The sequence below is a fragment of the Monopterus albus genome, unplaced genomic scaffold (assembly GCF_001952655.1).
Source record: "Monopterus albus unplaced genomic scaffold, M_albus_1.0 scaffold14.1, whole genome shotgun sequence".
Classification (NCBI taxonomy): Eukaryota; Metazoa; Chordata; class Actinopteri; order Synbranchiformes; family Synbranchidae; genus Monopterus; species Monopterus albus.
In genome coordinates this window covers 2702357-2728094 of record NW_018127894.1, presented here as the reverse complement: position 1 = coordinate 2728094, position 25738 = coordinate 2702357, and the positions used below count along the sequence as shown (strand labels likewise).

At 40.2% G+C, this 25738-nt stretch overlaps 2 protein-coding genes across 3 annotated transcripts in view; both read left to right on the top strand.

Annotated features, from left to right (window-relative positions):
- LOC109955315 (MAM and LDL-receptor class A domain-containing protein 1) overlaps window positions 1-19994 on the top strand; it is an 81874-nt gene extending 61880 nt beyond the window's left edge. For both annotated transcript variants that reach the window (XM_020591349.1, XM_020591348.1), the window contains 36 exons: window positions 198-317; window positions 595-749; window positions 1018-1113; window positions 2088-2178; window positions 2262-2381; window positions 3207-3300; window positions 3393-3543; window positions 3685-3904; window positions 4168-4291; window positions 4808-4940; window positions 5056-5134; window positions 5232-5387; window positions 6035-6160; window positions 6271-6486; window positions 6573-6692; window positions 7083-7244; window positions 7335-7426; window positions 7709-7876; window positions 8586-8771; window positions 8886-8994; window positions 9753-9875; window positions 10053-10152; window positions 10331-10490; window positions 11395-11509; window positions 11656-11799; window positions 12151-12338; window positions 12702-12867; window positions 13408-13626; window positions 13947-14125; window positions 15193-15430; window positions 16456-16615; window positions 18085-18199; window positions 18556-18676; window positions 19147-19243; window positions 19349-19394; window positions 19476-19994. In XM_020591349.1, coding sequence (XP_020447005.1) covers window positions 198-317; window positions 595-749; window positions 1018-1113; window positions 2088-2178; window positions 2262-2381; window positions 3207-3300; window positions 3393-3543; window positions 3685-3904; window positions 4168-4291; window positions 4808-4940; window positions 5056-5134; window positions 5232-5387; window positions 6035-6160; window positions 6271-6486; window positions 6573-6692; window positions 7083-7244; window positions 7335-7426; window positions 7709-7876; window positions 8586-8771; window positions 8886-8994; window positions 9753-9875; window positions 10053-10152; window positions 10331-10490; window positions 11395-11509; window positions 11656-11799; window positions 12151-12338; window positions 12702-12867; window positions 13408-13626; window positions 13947-14125; window positions 15193-15430; window positions 16456-16615; window positions 18085-18199; window positions 18556-18676; window positions 19147-19243; window positions 19349-19394; window positions 19476-19577 — 4991 coding nt within the window. In that variant the 3' untranslated portion in view covers window positions 19578-19994. The remainder of the gene's footprint in view (window positions 1-197; window positions 318-594; window positions 750-1017; window positions 1114-2087; window positions 2179-2261; window positions 2382-3206; window positions 3301-3392; window positions 3544-3684; window positions 3905-4167; window positions 4292-4807; window positions 4941-5055; window positions 5135-5231; window positions 5388-6034; window positions 6161-6270; window positions 6487-6572; window positions 6693-7082; window positions 7245-7334; window positions 7427-7708; window positions 7877-8585; window positions 8772-8885; window positions 8995-9752; window positions 9876-10052; window positions 10153-10330; window positions 10491-11394; window positions 11510-11655; window positions 11800-12150; window positions 12339-12701; window positions 12868-13407; window positions 13627-13946; window positions 14126-15192; window positions 15431-16455; window positions 16616-18084; window positions 18200-18555; window positions 18677-19146; window positions 19244-19348; window positions 19395-19475) is intronic.
- A 739-nt stretch (window positions 19995-20733) lies between these two features.
- On the top strand, window positions 20734-24373 carry LOC109955337 (peptidyl-prolyl cis-trans isomerase FKBP1A-like). The gene is made up of 4 exons (XM_020591411.1): window positions 20734-20900; window positions 20991-21038; window positions 22052-22164; window positions 22923-24373. The coding sequence occupies exons 1-4, from the start codon at window positions 20864-20866 to the stop codon at window positions 23046-23048; spliced, it is 324 nt and encodes a 107-aa protein (XP_020447067.1). The 5' UTR covers window positions 20734-20863; the 3' UTR covers window positions 23049-24373.
- Window positions 24374-25738: the final 1365 nt, after the last annotated feature.

Below are 25738 nucleotides of genomic sequence, written 5' to 3'. Positions count from 1 at the left end.
GGTTTTGGGATTTTTTTAGCTACACTTGCCTAATTCAAACTCCATTAATTACTTAATACTATATCACATGAATATTTGACTTTTACTTGAAGCCAGATGTATTTGCACACTACGATGTGAATGTTTTATTTGTTTTTCCCATTATCTATATTACAAATGCAGTGTTTTAAGATTTAAGATTATATCTTGTAAAACAGGTCTATGTAGTTGGGTCCAGGATGACAGTGATGATTTCAACTGGCTGCTCAGTAGTGGACATCAAGTCGACCAGCCCTGGGATGGACCTCAGTATGATCATACTGTTGGAAATAATCAAGGTATTGAACAGTGATATTAATCAAATAATACCAGTATTGATGCTTATCTTAAAACTAGGAATAAATGTAGAAGAGAAGCCTACGGGTGACAGCTGGGGCCATAAATACCATCAGATGTCTTTGTAACCAACATATGTATTCATAAACATCATGTGCTGGTTTGTTTTGAAACACCACCTTGTCAATGATAAAACAGACATAAGAACAGTGATCCAAATCCATATGCAACAATTTGCATCACAAGCTGGCCACTTCTCTGTTTTCTTTGTCTGTCAAGGTTTCTTTTTACTGCTGAACGGATCAGGAACTGAGGAGAGCCAGAGAGCAGTCATCTCTGTCCCTGTCATCAGCCTTACAGCACATTACTGTGTTGGATTCTGGTATTATATGCTCGGACCGTCAGTATCCGCCCTGGATCTGCTGGTTAAAACAGTATGTACCTGAGATTGTATGTATAGATATGTTTACTGTTACCTGGGGAAATTTGTTCTCGGTGTATTTTCACAGAACACAGAAACATACGGTACAGTACATACAACAGTTACATAAACAAGCAGACAGAAAGACATGCACCTAGTTTTATCATGTGTTTAGCAGGTGTTTGCATTTAAAATAGCACTACTGCAAACCTTGTATTACAGGAATTGTTTTCCTGTGTCTGTACTTTAGAGCAACAGTACAAAGACTTTCTTTGTTGTAGAAATCCTCTGAACTGTTAATGTGGACTCGCCAAGGGACCCAGAATCCAGAGTGGATGAATGCACAAGTAACCATCAGCATGAACAACACAATACAGGTAGGGTTTAACACGAGCACTTTTTAAGCCTATACAGATACTGATATACACAGAGAACATAAACAAATAAAAGATTCCGTTATGGCTCTGCACTGGTGATAGCTGCAGCTGGAGGTATTATGTTTTTGGGTTGTCCGTATGTCTGTCTATATGTCTGTCAGATTCTTGTGAATTCAGTATTTCAGAAATGCCTTGAGGGAATTTTATAAAATTTGGCACAAATGTCCACTTGGACTCAAGAATGAACAGAATAGAGTTTGGTGGTTGAATATTTGGTGGAATTCAGGTGGCAGGAGACAGGATCTTGTTTAAGATCTTTTAATTCAAAAGATCTGAATTTGCATCTGTAGAATACAAGACTGAATCAAAAGTAAAGTAACACAGTTGGTATAGCAGAGCTTCTACTGTACTCCCCCATAAACAACCAATCAATGCTCATCTTTCACTCAGGAGACAACTGTCAACAGTTGTATGTTTATTTTTCTCAACTGTTTACATTCACACCCTTTATCCAGCCCCAGCTGCAACAATTACTCAATATAAATGCATCTATCTCAAAAGTACCTTATTCCCTCACATTCATTAACCACTACAGAGGTTGAAGGTCAAGGGCAGTGACCTCACATCTGTACCATTTCCGTTAATTTGAGTGACAACCGCAAAGCAGTAATTCTAGTTTTTATGTACCACTTGATGTAGTTACTAATCCGGACATTTTACAGTTGAAAAATAAACTATACAAACAAATTATGTAATGGCAACACTGCTTTTTTTTAACTATCACAAACATTTCTGGGTTGATTTGCAATATATACCACAAATTGATGTTGGCTGAACTCAAATGTTAACATGTATTTTATTTTTATGTTTTATAGATACATAAGCACAAACCTTTTAAAAAACGTTGTATTAATTTTATTTTTTCATTGTCTCTTTTGTCTTAAATGATGTTTGTATTCCTCCATCTTCCGCAGATGATGTTCACTGGCCATAGAAACACCAATAGCCGAGGATTCATTGCTATTGATGACATTACAGTGAGAGAGGGAGAGTGCATAATTCAGAGTACGTAAATACTGCCTGATGTTCACAGAATGACAAAACATACCAGAGATTGTTACCGCTTTGCCCTTTTTTCACCATTCTAGGTGTGTGCGGCTTTGATTCCAGCTTGTGTGGCTTTGAAAATGATGTCAGTCATAGGGGTCAGTGGGGTCGCCAGAGGGGAACAAAACATTATGTGGATCACACCTATGGGACCGAAAATGGTGAGCAGAAAACACAGGTGGTGCAGAGCAAATATTAGATGGATTACCATGGATTTTTTATACAGCCATTCACTTTTGCCATCCTACTAAGCTTAGTGATCCCCCGATATTTGTTTTTTACATCATGACATCATGAGGTCAAAATTTTAATTTATCCAGTACCTGCAATAATTACATGACAACCCCATCTGTACTTGTGTTTAGTGCTTATGTTAGCATGCAAGCACACTAATCTACTAAAAGGTGATGAACTTGATAAAGATACAGTAATGCCCAGTAAAGATCACTATGTTGGCATGTCACTGTGAGCATGTTAGCATGCTCACGTTAGCATTTAATTGTGTTTAAGTACAGCTTCAGAGCTCATTGTGTGGCTTCTTTGCACATTTGTCACATTTTCATAGCACCCTGATTTTAAAATTCCTTTGTTGGTATTCAGTTCATACGACATGTACTGGAGATTTTGACAGACTATTAAGGTGAAGCGGGAAAAGGCAAATATCATAAATGATTTTGGGGGTGACCATGGTTCAGTGGGTAGAGTCTCCCAACCAGAGGGTTGGAGGTTTGAATCTCTGCGCCTCCAGTCCACGTGTCGAAGTGTCCTTGGGCAAGACACTGATCCCCCAAGTTGCCCCCGATGGTTAGAGCCATTGGTTGAGTTGGCGCCGCAGATGCCTGCCTCAGTTCTGTACCGGAAACAAATTCCTTGTGTGTGTAACATACTTGGCCAAATAAAGGTGATTATGATTACAAAAATATCTCAAGCATAATCTACAGTGAGCAAAATGGTCAAAAAGCATATCTGCATTTGAACATTTGTAGGTTTCTACATGACTGTGATGATAACAAACTCTGAAGTAGCTCAGCTGCTCACACCAGAGCTCAACTCAGCTACAGAGATGTGTGTACGCTTCTGGTGAGTCTAGTGCTGCCATCTCAGACATTTGCACGCTATCATTTGATGTGGATTTTAATGTTAGTGTTTGTGTATGTACTGTGTTTGTTCAGGTACTGGTTACCTGCAGATTCCTCTAACAGCCTTGCCGTCCATGTACTGCGAAGCGGGGAGCTGGGTGAAGCCCTCTGGCAACGATCTGGAGCGCCATCTACGGGCTGGGAGGTGGCAGAGGTCACTGTGTCTTCCCCTGCAAATTTCCGTGTGAGCTGGTTTTTTTTTTACGATGATGCCTTTATGCTCTCTGCCAGTCAAACCATCTTTTTCACAGCTTGTGGCCAAACTGCATACTGTATTTTTCATTCCTATAAGATGACAACTAAAGCAGTTCATGTTCTTCCCCAGGTGGCGTTTAAGGCACAGTATGTGCCAGGCACTAACATTACAGTGAAATTAGATGATATTTCTTTGAGGGATGGGGCCTGCAGTCCTCCAGGCAGCTGTGACTTTGAGTCTGGATCGTGCAGCTGGGTCAACATCCCCAAAGAAAATGGACATGACTGGGTGCTGGCCAATGGGGGCTTCCAGGGTCCACCTACAGACCACACCACTCAGACCCCGGATGGTACGACCTCAGACACAGCTCAGTTAGTAAGATAACCACGAACATGCAAGTGGAGCAGACTTGAGCCTCTTTCCGCCATAAATTTATTAAATGTCAGAGTTTTAACAATTCAAACAGCCAAAATTAGCAGCACAGAGAATATTCACAGCTGATAGTTAAAATAAAAATGACTAATCACCAGTGAGAATCCAATAATCAAGTAATGTAAATGACTGCAAAAACATATTTTTTAATTTTGTGTTTTCTTCTGGCATGTACTGTAGGTTGGTTCTTGTTGAGCTTATCACTACACCACAACCACAGCAGTCTTGCACAGGTAGTGTCAGAGTGGATCCAGCTGAAAGACACCACTTCCTGTCTCACCTTTTGGTACCATATGGATAGCAGGTCAGCAAGAATCCATTACAACATCACTACCCTTTGTACATGCTACAGAACACGACAGTGCAGAGGATGCACTTTGTCCTGTTTAGTTTCCTCACTGACCTCCTTAGGAAGTTTGCACAAATGTCATGAGCCACCTGTCCCACCCTGTGCATGACTAAGAACAATCTGGTAGAGTTCCCTCTTTACAACATAAATAAAATTGCTGATAGATATTTTGAACTGAAGAAAAATGGTTTCAACCCAGGAACAACAAAGGTTCCATGTAGAATATGATACACAGTTTTTGTGTGAATGTAGCCTGAATGAAACAAGGGAAGCAACTAAAGCAAAACTAATTTTCAGAATTTCCATTTTTTTTTCAGTGTAATGGTTTGTGCAAAGTGATAAATACACAATAAGCCCTTTTTGGAGAACAGTTTTGTGAAGAGGACAACTATTTTTTGCTCAATTAAACAGAAGCTGTCTGCACATATCAAATATTAGACAAAAATATAACATTTGTGTCTGAATTGTCAGTGACTCTGGAACATTGAGGGTGTACATGCGTTCAGAGTCATCAGAGGAGGAGGGTCTGATGTTCCACAGCCACAGCAGTGGAAACGGCTGGAGCAGGTTCTCTCAGGCTATAGAGCCAATCAGTCCTTTCCAGGTACAGTGCCCAGAAACTGGTGTAGTGGCAATAATAGAATAAAATACTATGATAATAGAAAAAAGTGCTATTTTATCAGTGATACTCACTGCTTCCTCAACAACCCTATGTTCAGCTGCTGATCGAGGCAGAGGCCAACAATAGAGGATTTATTGCCATTGATGACATCAGTCTCACACCAGGTCTTTGTCAAGGTACTGATATTGTTTTTGTGTTTTTATTATGTTGTTATTATTATATGTCTAATAATAATGAAATGTAAAATGTGAAGCCAGTTTCTTTTTCTCACAGTGAACGAAACAGAGTTGGGGTTTGTGGGGTGTTCATTTGAAAATGGCACATGTGGCTGGGAGGACATAAGTGTTGGCCAGTTTCAGTGGGTGAGGGGAAGAAATGCTACTGAAAGCATTGGACCATTTGTGGACCACACACTGGGGACTGAACTGGGTAAGACAACACACTCATGCCTCTCATACTTCCTTTATATACAGTGGGTCAGGTGATCTGAATTTGGAACAGAACGAACTGACTGTCTCAGAGTCTGGGGAGTCAAATTCATAACCTTCCTCTAGTCTGAAAGCCACTGAATACAGCCACCAAGTCACTGGGTAGTGTTTTCTACAGTTTCCACATCCTTGTTTTGCTTTGGCTTGGTCTTGGATTCCTTGACCTTACTGCCTAAATGGGTCATAAATTAGGGAACAAATGGTTCATGGTACCTTTCCATCAAAAACCAAAACCACAAAACATCAGTTCCCAGTTACATTGCCAGTCTGTCTTGGTTTAAAGCTTTGTTTTCCTCATGTAAGCTTAATGCTCTTGGATGTTTGAACCTGTTTTTTTAAAACTGTAAGCAGGGACAGGGGCTGCAAATTAGCTTTCAGCTAGACACCCCATATGAACTGCATTGGTTGCCAGAGTGTGACAATGTTTAGTTGCATTTGTTCCTGTAATAATAATAATAATAATAATACTTATAAAACCTCTTCAGAACATTTCACCCATGTCAGTGCTATATCTGCCACTGCTTCACCTTTTGCTGCTGACTATGTGTTGAGATAAGGTCTCCTAGAGTTAATATTTGATTCTTCCAGGCTGGTACATAGGAGTGGGGCCTGACCAAGGGGCTCAGATGAGCCCTGCTGCCTTACAAAGTACCACCATGAAACAGGCCAGTGTCTCCTGCACACTACATTTCTACTACAACATTTATGGAGAAGGTATATTTTGTATATGCAAATGCATGTGTGCAGCCATAAAACACTGCCATCATATCTGAGTCAACATGTGTGTTTCTTAATGCAAATATTAACTCTGTACTCTGTTTCAGATACTAAAGAGCTGAATGTGCTGCTAAAGGAGGGCTCCAGGACCACCACACTTTGGTGGCTGTCTGGTAACAATGGAGATTTCTGGCAACACGCTGAGGTAATGGTCGGTCGAATCCCTCAGGACTTCACCGTCTTATTTGAAGCTTCCAGGACCTTCAACAAACCTGGGCACATTGCCATTGATGACATAGATTTCACCAACTGCACCCTGCCTGGTGGGCTACATGGACAAGTGTTTTTTCACCTAACCCCTTTTTTTTTCAAGCTGATTTACTTTTGTTTTGTTTTATTTTATTTTCAGAGCCCCAGCCCTTTTGTCCAGAGAGTAAGTTCATGTGCAACAATAGAGTGTGTTTGGAGCACAGCCGCATATGTGACTTCAGCGATGACTGCGGGGACTGGTCTGATGAAAACAGCTGTGGTAGGATATCACAAATGTTGAATGGTTAAATATGTTAGAAATAAATTCATATTCACATAGTACCCACACACTATAGCTACTCCCTTTGTGCTACAGTACAAACACCAGGCATTCGTTAAGAAATTGAAATGACATTATGAACATTAAATTAGTAATTCTTTGGAGGTGGGACCAAACATGTCTGGCACATAAAAAGAGCACCTAGCATGCTACCATAGGAGCACTGATTTTTAAATGATTATATGTTCACACAACGCTCAAAGAACTTTAACGCAGCTTTGTTTAAATCTGTTATGTCTTCAGGGGATGATGTTTCTGAGTACCAGTTTTTATTTGTAATCATTATCTTCCTTTTTCTCCCCTTTTATGTTATAATAAAAATGTATATAGAGCAACAAGGTGTGATGGAGCGTTGCAACTTTGAACAAGGACTGTGTTCCTGGGCGAACAGTGATGTGGACACACCTGGAACTGAGTGGACACATTACAAAGGACAGGAAGCCTGGCCTAACCATGGGCCTCCCAGGGATCACACCCACAACACTGCTGCAGGTATTAGACTCTCTGAACTGCTTAGCAAAGGGATAATCCTAAATCCTTAATGCTACACTTTACATCATGCTGTGTAATGTTATTATACAGGTCACTATGTCACCCCTGGGACTCCCTTGGCCAAGATAGGCCAGGCATCAGAGATGCTCTCCAGAACTTTACTACCCAGCTCTAACTGCACTGTGAGTTTGCTGCATGTGCATATGGAACATGCATTTGTTTGGGGTCAGTACAACTAAGCTGCTTTCCCCAGCTGTTAGAGATGACACAGGCTTGGTGCCATTACAGAGTCTTACGTTTCCTCATTTTGAGATTACAACTCAAAATGGGTGGCATCAGGAAAGGCTGGCAAGTGCATATATCAGTAGTAAAGGGTCTGTCTAGTAGTAATGTAGCTAAAATCACAGAAGTCTATATCTCAGGTGTGCAATGCTTATTTGTTACAATTCTTACTCTGTATGTAGGTGATATTCTTCTACTTCAGCCTGGATGATGCTCCAGCCAGACTGATAGCCCGGTCCAGGACACAGTGGTCTGGTAGTGACGATAGACTGTTGTGGCTCAGGGAAGATTCACAGAGCTACAGCTGGCAAAGAGCAGAAATCACGTTCTCCTCATCAGCCAACAGCAAGGTCACTACGACACAGACAGTTAATGATTAAGAGATGTGAGCTTTAGTCAACCAGGGCCTTGTTTATGGTGATGTAGGATTGTTAAATGTGCAAACAAAGCTATATCTTATATATATTTATATTAATGGAATTCATACCTTAATGGCTATAAGTATTAAACTTAGCTTTTGATACAACTCCAAACATCTTCACAAAGATAATCATACAATTAGGATTTCATCAAGAACAAGAGGAGCAGCAAGATTGTACTAGCTACAGACTGTGACATATTAAAGGAAAAACCAACATAAAATGCCTTAGTAAGGTGTTGGGTCACCATGTGCCACCAAAACAGCTGCAGTGCTCCTTGGCATTGATGCTACAAGTCTCGGAGCTTTACTGGAGGGATGAACACCATTCTTCCAAATGATATTCCCTCACTTTGTGTTTTGGTGATGGTGGTGGTGATGGTCTAACACATCAGTCCAAAATCTCCCATAGGTGTCCAACTGGGTTGACACCTGGCGACTGTGAAGACCATAGCATATGATTTCTGGCTTTTCCTTTACTTTGTCACCTGTCTTTACCATTAGAGTGAATGCAGTTCCACTTCTCCTTATATAACACTGGCCTTGATTTCAAATCTGGTGATTTGCTGATGTTTTATAATAACCACAATAACAGGTGGAAACAAGATCAGAGTGTCTATTTGTTTTGTATGCCTCCTTAGATTGTCTTCAGATATGAGCACGGAGATGGTCGAAAGGGACTGGTTGCACTGGATGATATCTCGTTCTCCAGACAGTGTGTATTTGATCATAACAACAGCGCACTGCCTGACACATCGCCTACCTCTGCTGCACCCACTTCTCTAGCCCCACCCTCAGTCTCAACTACACCAGTCAACCCCTGTCAAGTAAGCTGCTTGACATGCTACAGTGGTAGTTCTGTGGCACACAAAGTATCACAATACTGTACAACAAGTCTGTAAACTTGTTTAAAATTACTTTGTGTTTCTTTTGTGTTGCAGGACAATCAGTTTTTCTGTTGGCGGTCAGCTGGAAATGTGTGTATTCTGATCACCTTACAGTGTGATTATCATCCAGACTGCCCACAGGGGGAGGATGAGGATGGATGTGGTGAGCTGCATTTTGAATCTTACTAAAATAGTCTGAAGACACCTGCAGCAAACACATTTGTCATTATTCAGCAGTGTAAAATGTTTTGCAGTGGCTTGGGTAGATTCATTAGCAGTCTACTAGATACTGTATGTGAGAAAGCAAAATGAGCTGGTAACTCTTTGACTATTTTACAGTAGGCACCATAGTTAAAAGCTTTGCATAAAATTCATTATGTGATCACTGATTATTAAAGAATGCAATACCCTCAATCTGTCATGCCAGAGAAAACATTTACAAAGAGATGATTAGCCATGTCAAAAAGTACTTTATGCGGACTACTTCTAACACACACTGAAATGCTAGAAGATACACTTGAATAGAAAATTCTTGACAGAGAAGAAGGAACTTATTCCACAGCTGAAATCCCATGTGTCTGACAGAGAACTGATAGAGTGGCTTTACATCTTGAAAGATACAAATGATTTTCATTTCTGGTGTTGCACTTTATGTGTGGGTTACTTAGTCTGACTGAAAGATTCTATTAAATGTTCAGTTACCTGATACAGTGTTGGCTGTTGTTGATGGTGTGTTCTCAGAAGAGACAGGAAGTAGATGCATGCTAATACATTTACTGAGAAAAATAGGACTGATTTGCGCAAATGTTGTTTCTATGTTAAATGTCAACTTAACCCACAGTGGAGTCACCCTGCCCTCTGCCCCTTCTATTCAACCTCCCTTCTTTTTCCAGCACTATTAGCCTTTTCTTGATATTTTAGGTCCATGTACATTTGAGAATGACCAGTGCCAATGGACTGACACTAGTGATGGACTGAGCAAGTGGCAGAGACAGAAAGCCAATAACAACACTGAGCCACCCACTGACCACACTACAGAAACAGGTGACTTTAGTGGCTTTTTAACTGAGTAATTGATTGTTTTTGGACCCCCAGGACAAGAATTCAAGGGATAACATGCTTAAGTAACATGTGGTTAGACCTACATTCTTCTCCCAGCAGTTGAACCAGTATGTTTAAGAGTCAACTTTGTTAATTTGAGATGTTTTCCCTTGTTCTCAGGCTACTACATGAGAGTGCATTTCAGTCAAGGGTCCACACAAACTGAGGCCCGGCTCCAGAGTCCTCTACTTCCACCTTCCTCCCCCTACTGCCAGATTCTGTAAGTGATAACCATGACATTGAGGGTTACTGTCATCCTAATCTCTATAAAATGTTGTGTTTTGATACAGAGTTGTATGAATTGCTCAATGCTCCCCATCACCCCCGTCTTTCTACCACGCAGCTGTCTTCCCAATCCAACACTCTCCCCTTCTTCCTTCCTTCTTTCCTAAACGCAGGTTTCACTTCCACATCAGTGCAGAGAGTACTAGGTCACTCAGAGTGCTTATGCAGCAAGCTGACGGGAGTGAAGCAATCCTGTGGTCACGCAGTCACAACACTGTCTCCCACTGGACTGCAGAGTATCTGCCACTAGGCCTGTTCCAGCAGCCTTACAAGGTGCATGCTCATGTGTCCGCTACACATGAACATTTAGTTTTAATCTTTGCACAAGGAGCATACAGGTTGGTGACAATGACCCAAATAAATAAATAACCACAACAAGTGCAGATGCTTCATCCCGAGCATGAGGAGGTCACTGAGGCCATAAATTTCATAACTTGAAGGGAAAGGCCATTTTGCCTTTGATTACAGAGGACACAAAGGCCTCTTGACTGGGCACTAAGGTCGAGACAGATGACATGGTATGTATGTGTACGTAGCTTATGTGAACAGCCTGAGCAGTAAAGTTACAAACTAGAGTTTGGTGTTCACGACATACGTGTTATATTTAAATTAAAGTGCGGATGCTTGTAGGAAAGTTAAAGGGAAATATTCAGAGATAGTATAGTAACTGTACACCATTATTATCATTTGGATAGTAAATGGTGTTATCTGTGCACATTTAGAGTCAAAGGCATACTCAGCTCTTGTTACTTTCTGCTGATGTTTCCTGAGATCACAGGAACCTGTGTACACAGCACCATGTAAACTAAAAATAAATGTATAATGGCTGCCTATTCAGGTTTTCACTTGGTTGTGAGTATGGACAATATTAGTGCCTATTTAACATATGCATTATATCAAATAGAACCTTACAACCTCTGAGTCCAAAACCTTAAAAACACACTTTATGATGAATGTGATAAAAACATACTGTATGTACGATCTTCTTATATTACATTATTAAATATGTATGGGAATTCCTAATATACAGAAGTTAACCAAAACTATTTATTGAGCACAAATAACTTACATTACAAAATTACTTTAAATTTTCTGTAACTGCAGTGATACAAAGTTTCTTCATTTTTTAATGATAATAATCCTTCAAAAGTATTAATGTAATTATTTCTAATTTTAGATTTGGTTCAGTAGCATGAATAAAATGACTCAGGGGAGTACAACTACTGAAGATTACATTGTTGCTGTGGATGATGTCTCTTTTATAAACTGTGAAAAATCCTACCAACCACCAGGTAATGTAATCTTTTATCACCATTACTTGAATGAGTACTGGTATTGTGGATATGGTGCATGTATCATTTCTGCTGTATTTATACCTACAGGAACAAGAACTAGTGATTAGGGTTGGCTAATTTTAAACTTTCTTTTCCCTCCTCAGCTCTGTCTGCCTGTGACTGCTCTTTTGAACACGGTCTGTGTGTTTGGATGCAGGGGGGTGAAGATGAGCTGGACTGGCTCAGTAGGTCAGGTCCCACTGAAACCCCAAACACCGGGCCTGCAGGAGACCACACTACAGGCAAAGGTCATTACTGCTACTAAACTGTTTTTATCACAAGTCTTCTGAAACGTTGCACAGATACTGTAACTGCACACTAGTGTTGTCTACTTAACATTTTTACCATAATTGCTTCATTACCTGTGTTGAGAATGTTTTTTATAGTGGACCTTTGTAACTTTTGCTGAACTGCAGCCACTGTGGTCACAGTGAAACAGAATAGATTCACTTTCTGAGGTATTCAAATAAAAATCACTCTATGCGTGAACTCCTCACAGCTCTTAGATAAGTGCAAAGAGACTGCATGTAAATATTACTTTGTGTTAAGTGTTCTAAAGCTGAGAAGGCTTGGAGTCATTATAATATGTTGTTTGACAGGGAAATATATTTTCATCAAGAGCTCCCCACCAAGCGTGAAGGGGAATATGGCCCAGCTGAAGTCTCCACTGCTGCCACCTGCTGGAGAGAAAGGATACTGTCTCACATTTTGGTATCACATGTTTGGTGCTACTGTTGGCTCTTTGAGGATACTTCTACAAACAGCTGATCACTTTAGGAAAATACTGGTAAACATGCATAAAATGAACCGGTTTTGAATTTATGTTATCAAAGTTTTTGCATGAAAAATACAGACATGGTAGAGGTTAGTGAAAGTCATTTTCATGATGTTTCCCTTTGCATCTGGACACATGACTTCCCTTTACTACAGGGTTAGGAAAATGGCTGTGAGATTGATTGAGAAATATTTGCGGCTGTTTTCTCTTTGTTATTGTACTTGTCACATAGTTGTGAAATGCTGATTGCAAAATAACATTAATGCATGGTGTACTGAGTTCAAGCTGTACCGTTTCACTGGATACCATGGTGTTGCAAAAACCTCCTCACATCCTCATTGTGACAAATGAATCATCCTCCTGTCCTTCCTTTAGGTGTGGCAACAGTCAGGAAATCAAGGAGATGAGTGGCTACTGGTGCAGAGTCATGTGACATTGCAGAAAGTCCACCAAGTGATTCTAGAGGCTGCAGTGGGAGGAGAGGCAGGGGACATAGCCATCGATGACATCTCACTCATCAGCGGATCATGTCTGGCCTCTGGTAAGAAGGCTGAAAAACCCAGAAAAGACCTTTGTCCTTTTAACATGAATGTGAGCTTTGGTGTTATTCACAGAAAAAAACTGACATAAAATATAAAGCAAAATAAAACAAATGCCATTAAAACAACTAAAACAATAAAAATAGGTGTCAAACTATTAGTTCACATTTAAAATACAGGTTTAAAAACCTGTTAAAAAAATTGTTTATAATAAATGGTGCTTTATAAGCTATACAAAATTTTCAAACTAAATTTAAGAATTAAGTAGAATTACTGCTTCGTGGTTGTATGCCTCCAGCAGTCAGTCAAATTCATGGGTATGGGACAGAAGGGAGGTCACTGACTTTGATCTTTAACCTTTGACCACCAAAATCTAATCATTTCATCACTGAGTCAAAGTGAACACTTGTGCCAGAAATGAAGAAATTCCCTCCCGCTGAGGCACAAGAAGGTGAACGGCTTCTGGAAACAACTTTTTTTTACATTTTTATTTTTCATTTATGGATACTGTTTGTAATTCATTCCAAGTTATTATGTTGTAGATTTGTGTGACTTTGAGGAAGGGAGCTGTGACTGGCAGCAGCAGACCACTGATGACTTTGACTGGGTCAGGCAGTCAGGTTCCACTCACAACCCCAGCACAGGACCAGACAGCGACCACACCACCAGCACACCTGTGGGCCATTACTACTACCTGCCCTCATCTGCTGCTGACGTCGCTGGCCAGACAGCTGCGATGTCATCACCACTGTATCCTGGAAGTGAGAGAGCTACCAGCATGTTCTCCACTCTTATCTGAATATTTCCTTTGTGATCGCCAAGCTATTATCAAAAAATATGGAGCCACAGATTGGCTTTTATTTGGTTACACTTGTATTTGTCCTACAGTTGACAATATAGTACAACAGTTAGATTGAGAGTTTGCTCTGAGCAGCCACTTATTTTTTGTATATTGCTCTTTATGGAGACAGTGTGCTCTTCCTCAGCGAGTCACAATCAGACCACTGCTACTGTGGATATTCTCTAATATTTCACTAATGAAATTGCATTTGTTATGCTCTCCTTTCCTGTGGCCCTTCAGGCAAAGGATCTTGTGTGCAGCTCTGGTACCACATGTATGGCAAAGGCGTAGGGACACTAAACGTTTACCAGCAGAGTGAAGAAGGCAAGGAATCACTGATTTTCTCTCAGAGGGGAGACCAAGGCCAACTGTGGAGGTTCGCCCAGGCTTCACTGTTGCCTCGAGTTCAGCCTTACAGGGTGAGTTACAGTGATCCTCCTGAGACAGTCTAGTAATACACTCATTCTGGAGGAGAAAGATAAATATAGACAATGGTGGGAGGTAAATAAGAACATTTCCTCAAGTACTTTACTTTCTGTACATAAGTATAATTTTGAAATACTTGTACTTGAACATTTTCTTATTGATTACACTTATGCAGTATGCATTGTTATACAGTATAGCTACCCAAAGGTATAGAAATTATTACATTTTAATTAAATATAAATATTTTAAATTAGCTCCAACTCAACCACATATGAATTTTGTTTATATGTTATTGCTTCAGTAATTATAAATCAGTAACGATGTTGTTTAATAATATAACACTGACATGGGCCATAGTGCCTGTATAATGAATACTTTACTTGATACTTCAAGACAGTTTTACTGTTAATACTTCTATACTTCCACTGAAGATTAAAATGTCAAATAGGTGTTTACTTATAGTTTGGAGCAGTTCAAGAAGTGAGCTTGTGACCGGAAGGTCATCAACGCCCTTGAGCAAGGCACTTAACCCCCAGCTGCTCCAGTGGAGCTGCTCATTGGCCAGCAGGTCAGGCTATGGTTATACGAGGCAGCCCCCAGGTGTGAGTGTGTAACTGTGTGAATGTGATCAGGCCATTCCTTAAAAAGAGAGGTCGCCTCTCAGTGAAGCTACGCTGGCTAAATAAACACTTTCATTTCCACACTGTGGTACTGGTATTTTTACTAATAACCAAATGGTCTTTGTTCTTTTGTTACCATTTTACATGTATGTAATTCAAAATATCAATAAAGATTTCTCTTTATTGTTTGAGCGCATTATTTTCTTACATTTAAATTAATTCAGTTCTACATATATTTTGCCAGTGAGTAATAGTGTAGAGTTGCAACAGTTATTTGATTTATTGATTAGTCAGTTGACAATAAATTTATATCAGTAAGGAAAATATTGTTATTATTATTAAGAGTGTGTTATAATAAGACTAAAATGACATCGAAAACTCTACTGTATGTTTAATCTTTACAGGAAACAGTTTCCATCAAGTCACACTTTGTGTTTCAGATTGTGGTAGAAGGGGTGAAGGCTGGCCCCACCCAGGAGGGAGACATGGCTTTTGATGATATAGAGCTGACAGATGCTCATTGTCCTCCTCCTGGCTTCTGTGACTTTGAGAACAGCATGTGTAGCTGGAGCAACCTGGGTGGGGAAGTCGACCAGGGAGACTGGCTCCGCGGCAGAGGAGCCTCCCCAAACCTCAACACCGGGCCCAGCGTTGATCACACCACCAACTCAACACATGGTCTGTAATCATTTATATAACTCTGATTCTTTATGTTTGAGAACAGTTTCTTAAAGCTAAACGTAAAATTGAACTGTGATAAAACATTTGTCAGCTGCCTTAAACTAGAGATTTATCCTATTCAACAAAATTAGTGCTATTGGTAATTACATAATGTTCACGTCTCCACATGCAAGAAATAGTAAAGTAAATAATCACCACTCCAGGTGGTAGTGATATGAATGTAGACTGACAAACAGGCCTAACCTCATCTGAACATTTACAAGTCCAGGACAACTAGAATTCTATGAAAAAATATTATATCAGCATCCACTTAACTTTAATCAGTTGCGTTAATAACATCCAGTTAAAAATTCACACATCTGGATGGGTGTGATGTTTATAAAGGAGTACTTTCCTGATAGGGCTGTGTGGGTAAGCACTGTGCTAATCAACAGTGAACAAGTGCTCTCTGGTTGTTAAATGATATGTTTTAAAACTATGAAACACTGAACCCCAATATGAGAATCTACCAACTCTAAGGCAAGGGAAAATGTATTTATCTCACAAGAACGTTGTGTATACTACAAGTGTTACTAGTGTTTTGACCTTTTCAGACATTTTTTCCTCCTCCACACACCTTGGAAGACAGTGAGGTTGTGTCAGAAATCCCTACTTTGCATTAAAATGCATGTGCTTACAGTAAGAAACCTACATGCAGCCCGCATACTGTACACAGATGGAACTCATTGAAGTAACTAATCATGAGCCTGAGAAAACAGTTAAGTTTTCAGTTTGCGTTTGAAAGTTGTGGCACTCTGTTCAAGAGAATTGGGTCAAAGCAACAAAAGTAAACCTTACCAGATCTGAATCTTATTCTTTGTGCAGTTAAAACCACCATCACCAGGTCTGATTGGATTATTGGCATTTAGCTGGTCAGAAATTTGCATTATTATAGCTTTAATGTACCTGTTATAAAATGGTCATGCAATGGTTATGAGGGTTCTTCCTGTCATAATTTTGAGTGATCTCCTTGTTTCCACCAGGTTACTATCTGTATGTAGACAGCTCAGTGGGTGAGCAGGGAGCCACATCCTTCCTGATCAGTGATGTTTTCCAGCCGTCCACTAGAGGGCACTGTCTCACATTCTGGTACCACATCTATGGCAGCCATGTTGGGACTCTTAGAGTTTTCACAAATGACAGGTAAGTAGCTGTTAATGTCTGAGCAGTATCAAATTAAACGTGAACTGTATATTAATTACCAAAGGCAATACCTTAATATAAATAGGTGATAAATGTGTGGGTCAGCAGCAACATCTCCATGATCATCATGCTGAGCACAGGGGCTCCGCAGGGGTGTGTGCTCAGCCCACTGTTCTTCACACTGCTGACCCACGACTGTGTGCCAACCTACAGCACCAACCACATTGTCAAATTTGTGGATGACACGACTGTAGTTGGCCTCATTACCAACAATGATGAGGCCAACTACAGGAGTGAGGTGAGCCAGCTGGTCCAGTGGTGTAAAGACAATAACCTCTTCTCAATCTGGGGAAGACTAAAGAGATTGTTGTGGACTTCAGAAGAAAGCATCTAAATGTGTGTGGTGTTTGTTTCTCATGGTGTTATGTTGTTTGTTCTCCTTTGCTGCTGAAACACTGAAACTTCCCCATTGAGGGATCAATAAAGTACCTACCTACCTATCTACCTACCTAAAGCATCCACCACTGACCATCGATAGTGCTATAGTGGAGAGAATGAGCAGCACCAAGTTCCTGGGGGTGCACATCTCTGAGGACCTCTCCTGGACCAACAACACCACATCACTTGCTAAGAAGGCTCAATCATGCCTCTACTTCCTCTGCAAACTGAGGAGAGCCAGTGTCATACCCCCCCATCATGCGCTCTTTCTACCGGGGCGCCGCTGAGAGCGTTATCACTGGTTGCATCACTGTGTGGTACAGAGGCTGTACTGCCTCCTGCAGAAGGACCCTGCAATGCATAATGAACACCAGCAAGATCATGAGTGCCCCTCTGCCACTCCTTACGGACATCTTCAACACCTGCCTCACCCACAGAGCCATCAGCATTGCTGATGACACCTCTCACCCCTCACACTCCCACTACAGACTCCTGACTTCAGGGCGAAGGTGTCGGAGTCTTCAGGCCCACTCCACCAGACTTACAAACAGCTTCATCCATCAGGCTGTGAGGATGCTGAATGCTGTCCATTACCTGCCCTCTGCCCCTGGACTGTGACCCACCACAGAACATAAAAAGACTACCTCTGCTGTTTTGCAGAAACCCAGTACATTCCCCCTTCTTGTTATATCACATTTAAATCCACTGCTGAGTGTTTTACCATCATATCTGCTGCTGTTGGTCATTTGCAGTACTGTCCATGTGCATCTCAGTCTCAAAACCATCTGACAATCTTCTTGTTACTGTCACTGATTGTACATGGTTTGAGTCATAGCCTGTTAGGCTGTACCATTTAGCTTTATCCTAATCACTCTGACTTAGTTTTCTTATTCTTTTTAGTCTACTTTTATTTCCTAAATGGTGTGGCATTCAATACTAGGTGAGAGAGAAACGGTATTTTGATTTTCTGTATGTCCTGCAGATATAGTGAATTGACAATAAAAATCTTTGATCTTGATCATGTCCCATAGAAAACTGCATAGTGGTGGAAATGAAGAAGGGATTCTGAGGTGGATTGAGACAGGAAACAAGGGAGACAAGTGGCAGGAGGCCCATGTGTTTGTTAAACATGAAGAAGCATTCTGGGTAATTATGAACTAAACGTAGGTTTGATCAGAGTTCATGCAAAGACGTTAGGATGAAAAAGTCCTTTTTTTTTGGCAGACTTTTTTACTGTTCGCTAGTTTGAAGACAATAGTTAGAGCCATTGAACTTAAGAAAAGCCAAGGGATTCAAATGCAAACAAAAAATTAAACATCCTGCACCTTTATGTTAAAATGCAACTTAACTACAACAGCTACATAAAGAAAGTGTCAGTTACCTGTAAGGCAAAATGTGCCAGTTAACCAATGATAACTTTTATTAACAAATTGGACTGCTTTCTCGTGTGTTTTTTGGATTTTCTGTTTGCTGTGCTGAGCATCTCTCTTTCTTTGTCACAGTTTGTGTTTGTGTATCAAAGAGGGAGGAATACAAGCGGGGACGTCGCTCTTGATGACATCACCATTTTCCCGGGAGACTGCTACTTAGAGCCCCCCATCAACCCTCCTGATGATAATAATGGTAACCTGAAACCCTCCTTAGCTGCTTCAACTGAGCATCTAGTGCAGGAATGATCAACAGATTGACTGATTAACAGTGTGGCTCCTTTATGTCTTTAACTGTTTTTTGATAACAGTGGAGAACTATTGTACAGAGGAATAGGCTAAAGTATATCAGGCTTTGGCCTCGCAGACAGTACCTGTTAACACCATAAATGCATTGTTGGTTTTGGTCTTTTTGTTGACAATAAGAAAAATGTAGCATCACCAGCCTTTCCCTTAAATAGATGTTAGTATTGGAGCAACTAGGCCTGGTAATTCCATATGCAAATGTTTAAAGAAAGGCATTTTCAGTAAGCAGAAGTTAGTATATGCAGTGTAGAAATGAATGTTACTAAAGCAGAAGTTAGTATATGCAGTGTAGAAAAGGATGTTAAAGTCAAATGTTTCATCATTTGTTTCATGCAGTTATCATGTTTCTGTGTGTTTCAGATATGTTGACTGTAGGCCTCGCAGTTGGTCTGACTCTGCTGGCTGGACTCATAATCTCTGTCTTCCTCTTTATGATGAACAGGAAGCGTTGCACAATGTATACAGTGATTTAAATACATGACATTGATATAATGTATGTAAGAACACTAAAGATGGCAGCTCCTTTGTGTTGTTTGCTTACATTTGTACTTGTCTGTCTTAGGAACCAGACAACAGTAGTGGATGACCTTTTTGCCTGCAGAATAGATGTAAGTAAGAAGGATTTGATAACAAAGCATCTTGTATCAATTCCAGAAAACTCTGATGATAAAAGAGGCTTTCCTTCCCAGGGCACACAACATGGAACTGAATCTAACTTTTCCTTCTTCAACAACCTGTATGATCCCTCACCACACGAAACTGATGCCGCTGTGACTTCCTCTGATGCTTAGGCCTGATCTGCCTTTCCAAAATTTGGGCTCCATGACCCATTTTGAGTCATGGACCTCTTTTAATGGGGTCATCAATTGGCAGAGAAAATGCATAATGTGAATTTATTTTTCTAATTAAAATAGAAAAGCTTTCTTTTTTTCCACACTGCTCTGTTCAGCTCAGATGCTGTGAGTAGGGCTCTTTCTCTCTCTTTTCTCGCTAACCTGAGCTTGACAAGGGTTGATTGAAAAGTTTGGGAATTTTCCTTGTCGGCCAGTCTGTACTTTCCCCAAACTGCTGGTGCAAGCTGTAACAGAGAACTGTTGCCATCACACCTGTAAAGTTGCATTGGTAGCAAATGAAACATGGAGTAACAGAAAATCTGGGGCCGCTGTTGCAGAAAAGGAGTGACAGAAAAAGAAAACAGATTCGCTGATGCAGTTTATGTACTTGAAATAAATACATTTTAAATTCATGGTTTGTTGTGTTCATTATCAGTAGTTTATAAATGTATTTTTGTAAGTTTAGATGCCAGGGAGAAACCAAATTTATATTTTGGGTCTGAAGGTGAAAAGGTTTGGGAACCCAGGGTCTAGATTAATAACTAATAATAAACCTTCACCAATTTGTAAATTATGCCTGTGTACTTGAAGGTATTTTAATTTCACTAAAACTACTGTTGCTGAGAAAAGTATGTCAATGGATGTTATGGCAGTTTAATGAGACTGCAACAGTAATACCTTTGTTTTAATATTGACTGGACTGCTTTTGAATATTTGCAAATGCTGTCAAGTGACAAACACCTTGTCTGAGGTAATAGGCAAATTTAACATTTATTAAATAAATGTAGCGGATGGAGTAAAAAGTACAATATTTGACTAAAATGTTAAGTCAAAGTATGAGGTAGAAAAAAATAATAATAGATACCTCAAAACTGCACTTAAGTACTTGAGTAAATGTACCTAACTACCTTCCACCGCTGTGAAAAATTACCACTGGGTGCATCGTCGCTGCCTCTGTTGACAGGTAAATTGTATTAACTTGGCAGATGCAAAGATACAGCAGCCCTCCTTGCTACAAGCATCCACATGTAGACACGTACACCAACAAACAGAAAAGAAGACGTGTTCCTTTAAGCCTGACAAGCCTTCTACACTGAGACATGCTGCGCTCAGTGGCTTCACCGAACGAACCAATCCCGCTGCAGCACACGGAACCATCTTGTATCGCGTGAGCTAACGTTAAACACAGTCGCACGAAGAGCTGGGCGGAAGTGTGAGCGGAGGAAGGCTGCACGGAAAGAACAATGGGAGTCAACGTTGAGACTTTAAGACCAGGAGACGGTAAGGATTTTATAACGTTAATTTCAAAGACCAGATGGTTAAATGTTGTGTTTCCTTAATAACATCGCTTTATCCACGTTTTCCTTATAGGGAAGACGTTTCCTCGGAAAGGACAGACTGTTACCGTGCACTACGTTGGTAAGATCATTTTATTGTTGCTTGGTCAGAGGTTATTGTGTTCATCAATTTCCGCTCAAAATGGAAAATGTTATTCATGCGGATGAACACGGTTGGTCGATTTTATAGTTTCACATTTGGGAGTTAACGCGTTTGCGCTTTCTCGTCGAGAAGATGGGTTCCACCCTTGTTGTGCACGACTAGCTAAATGTTACAGGCAGGATGCGTTTAGCTTATCTTAGCACAGCACAGAAACTGGAAACAAGGTGGAAATGGAGCCTGGCTCTGCCCAGAGCTAATGCCGTCTGCTAACCAGTCCATCTAAACGCTTTTCACACGACATATTTCGATTTGTTTAAAAGTGTACAAGCAGCAGCCGAGCCAGGTTCGCGGGTTCTCTTTATTTCCAGTCTGCGCTAAGCTAAGTAATGCTAACCACATCCTAGCTTCATAATAAGTGCGCATACGACGTGATATCTCGTCCCAGATAGTCGAACTATACCTTTAACGGTCCAATTTCAGTTATGTGCATCACCAGCTATTGTATTTAAAACTTAATCACATTGTATTTAAAGTGCGACTAAATAAAGAGCACTAAAGTATTAATAATTGAAGATACAAGGTCGTTACTGTTGTGCTGCAGCTAATATTTATTTTCATTGGCACTTAATCTGTCGCCCTTATAATTGTTTTGTTTATAAAACATCAGAAAATGTGGGGGAAATACCCGTTATTTCCCACAGTGCAAGTTGACCTCATCACATAGCTCCTTTTATTTGCCCTACAGCCTGAAACCTAAAAATAATCATTTAACTATGATATATAATAAAGACAACACAAGGTTCTTACATTAAAGAAGTTAGAAGCAGTGAAATGTTTAAGTAGTTTTGCTTAAAAAGTGACAGTCGATTATCACAAGTCTATTATCAGAATGCCTGCTCTGATTGATGGTTGCCATTAAAATACTTGTTAATCAGTTAACTAATGGTCGCAGCTCAAATAGACTACAAACAGTTCTGTTTACTGTTAAACAGGCACACTGACAAATGGGAAAAAGTTTGACTCCTCCAGGGACCGGGGAGAGCCCTTTAAATTCAAGATTGGACAGGGCGAAGTAATTCGTGGTTGGGATGATGGTGTAGCTCAGGTAAGGACATGAACTTTAAAGGGAACTCCAGTGATTTTACACATTGAGATCAATTTACTCATAATGGAGATCACTACTAAGCCCGGCGGTTTTGTGTGTCTGTGCCCATACAGTTGTCGACAGCCTCTTTGTGCTGTCTTAACATGAGCCTGACAGCTAACAGATAGTGGGCTGGATAATGATAGCTACTCATTAGGTAGATGCAGACTGATTAAAGTAAAATGCAAACACTGGTTCATTGACTCCTGTGATTTCACGTCTAATAACCAGATACAACAGAGTCTTCCTCATATGAGGACATTAGGTTCAGTACACGATTATCAAAGCCATGTAGTCATCTGGACTCATGATGGTTCTGTAAACGAATTTAGTTCAGTCTAATTTATTTTGACATAGGGCCCCATCCTACCAAAAACAGCTATAATCTTTTCTGTGGATCTGGAGCAGATGTTCAAAGCCTGAGAGACTCTCTCAGCAAAATTTTTAATAGGTGAGATTTGCAAAATCGGGCCATGGGTTTAAGAGATGTCTGGATTTAGAGGGGAGGGAAGGTCAAGCAAACACTGCTGCATGACTGGAAATGTAGAAACCAGTGTTTAGTCAGAATATCTCAGCCTTTGCATTTACAATGAACTCTTGTGAGTCCTCTAATCTTATGAAAGTGTAAATCACTGGATCCCTTTTAATAAAGATTTCAAAAACACAAATAAGCCAAACTATATTACCTTTATGTAACATACTCTTCACCACCTCCACAGATGAGCCGTGGCCAAGTGGCCAGGTTGACCTGCTCACCGGACTACGCGTACGGCGCTGCTGGATGCCCGCCAGCCATCCCTTCTAATGCCATTCTCCACTTTGAGGTGGAGCTTATAAATTGCTGAGTATTTAAGATGAGGATTGTTTCATTCCACCCACGTCTCTGACACAAATGGCTGTTTAATCAAGGGTGCTGTTAGGAGCATTTTTATACATGAATAAATCATTGTAGAAATAATTCTGTTGTCTTAGTACAGCTGAAACAAAAGAGGCCAGTGAGAATGTTGGTCTTAAGATGACACTCGGATCCAAAAACCTTAAAGAATTGTACTGCATTTTGGGGGAAGTGTGCATTTGCTTTCTTGCTGGATGTTAGTTTGATAACACGCTCCCGCCTGTCTGCCAGCAGCTCTAGCAGATCACCAATTAATTCACTGTCTTTGCTTAATCCATCTAAAAACAAAAGTGTGAAAACATGTTGTGCTTTTAGGAGGGTAACAGCCAATCTGGCTCTTTTCACTCTTTCTGCTTAGGCAAGCTAAGCTGCTGCTGGCTGTAGCTTCATATTTTTAGACATGAGTGATATCAATCTTGCCATCTAACTCTGAGCAGGGGATTGTACCCACAAATACAAAATATTCCTGTAAAAAAAAAAAAATTTGTGTTAAACCGTAGGATGTGAACTCTTCTATATGTCATGAAATCCCTAAATTTTCAGGTATAGTAGAGGACACTACCTCTGTGTCTGGTCAGGCTGTTTGAACATAATCCTAATAATGAGTTGATCATCCAGTGCATCTTATAAATTTGATTTGACCTTCATTCTTTACCTGTTAAATCTTCAACTCATCCATCAGCTATTAAATAACACAAAAGATGCATAATGGAATAAGAGCAACAAACAAAGGAACATTATGTCCTTTGAATGAAACCATTGTCTTTCTGATAGTGAGTTGATCATCCAGTGCATCTTATAAGAATGAACCAGAGGAACCTAATGTTGGAGGAAGCCGACCGTTGGAAAGAGTTTATTCCAATGTATCAAAAGAAGTAATGATTTTAATTTCAAAAATGCTCATGTAACACCTTTAATTAAAAGCAGATTTGTTTTTTTCCAGCATGAATTTATCCTTCCAGTAGATGCATTGAGTTAGTTTAAAACTTTGACGCATTGTAAAGAAACATGTTTTATGTTTGGAAACAAATTTCTCCTGATTTTGATCCATGTTTCATTCCAGCTTGTGTCACCATTTACAATATTGAGATCAGATTTTGAAACCTTTTCCTTATGCCGGGTCTTTTTGTCCGGTTATAGACCCGAAGTGCTCTTCTATTATGTCACAATACTTAACCTTTTTTGGTATTGTCTTCTTCATTGTATCATCCATTAGAAATGGTTTTATCCATGTCTATTGCATTTCTTCCATTAAAAAGAGAACAGTTTACTGTATACATGTTTCATTGTCAGGCTAAGAATGTACAAAGTTATTACATAACAAGGGTGCTTGTGGCTCCTCCCTGTGAACAGATATCTTCAGACACAAACCATGCTTGGGGAATTTTTGGTTTTGGGATGTTTTAAATGAAACCATTTTCTTTACAGGCAGTGCTAAAGAAGTCAGTCATTCTGTTGAACTAAACCTGAAGTGAGTGGTGTCTTGGTATGATTCTGGCAGGTTGACGCCTTTCAATATTTGCCTCCGAGGGATTGTCATGTTGGGCTGTAGAAATGTTATGAATATAATGTTACCAAACTGGATTCTGCTCTGTGGATTGCACTGAACAGTGCAGCAATCTGCACCTTTTACAGTCCAATACTATATACAGGTGCTGGTCATATAATTAGAATATCATCAAAAAGTTGATTAATTTCACTAATTCCATTCAAAAAGTGAAACTTGTATATTATATTCATTCATTACACACAGACTGATACATTTCACATGTTTATTTCTTTTAATTATGATTAGAACTACCAATGAAACAACCAATGAAAACCCCAAATTTGGTATGTCAGAAAATTAGAATAGTACTGAATACCAATACAAAGAAAGGATTTTAAGAAATCTTGGCCAACTGAAAAGTATGAGCATGTACAGCACTCAATACTTAGTTGGGGCTCCTTTTGCCTGAATTACTGCAGCAATGCGGCGTGGCATGGAGTCTATCAGTCTGTGGCACTGCTCAGGTGTTATGAGAGCCCAGGTTGCTCTGATAGTGGCCTTCAGCTCTTCTGCATTGTTGGGTCTGGCATATCGCATCTTCCTCTTCACAATACACCATAGATTTTCTATGGGGTTAAGGTCAGGCGAGTTTCCTGGCCAAGGGATACATGGTCCTTAAACCAGGTACTGGTAGCTTTGGCACTGTGTGCAGGTGCCAAGTCCTGTTGGAAAATGAAATCTGCATCTCCATAAAGATGGGCAGCAGCAGGAAGCATGAAGTGCTCTAAAACTTGATGGTACACGGCTGCATTGACCTTGGACCTCAGAAAACACAGTGGACCAACACCAGCAGATGACATGGCACCCCAAACCATCACTGACTGTGGAAACTTTACACTGGACCTCAAGCAACGTGGATTCTGTGCCTCTCCTCTCTTCCTCCAGACTCTGGGACCCTGATTTCCAAAGGTAATGCAAAATTTACTTTCATCAGAGAACATGACTTTGGACCACTCACCAGCAGTCCAGTCCTTTTTGTCTTTAGCCCAGGTGAGACGCTTCTGACGCTGTCTGTTGTTCAAGAGTGGCTTGACACAAGGAATGCGACAGCTGAAACCCATGTCTTTCATACGTCTGTGCGTAGTGGTTCT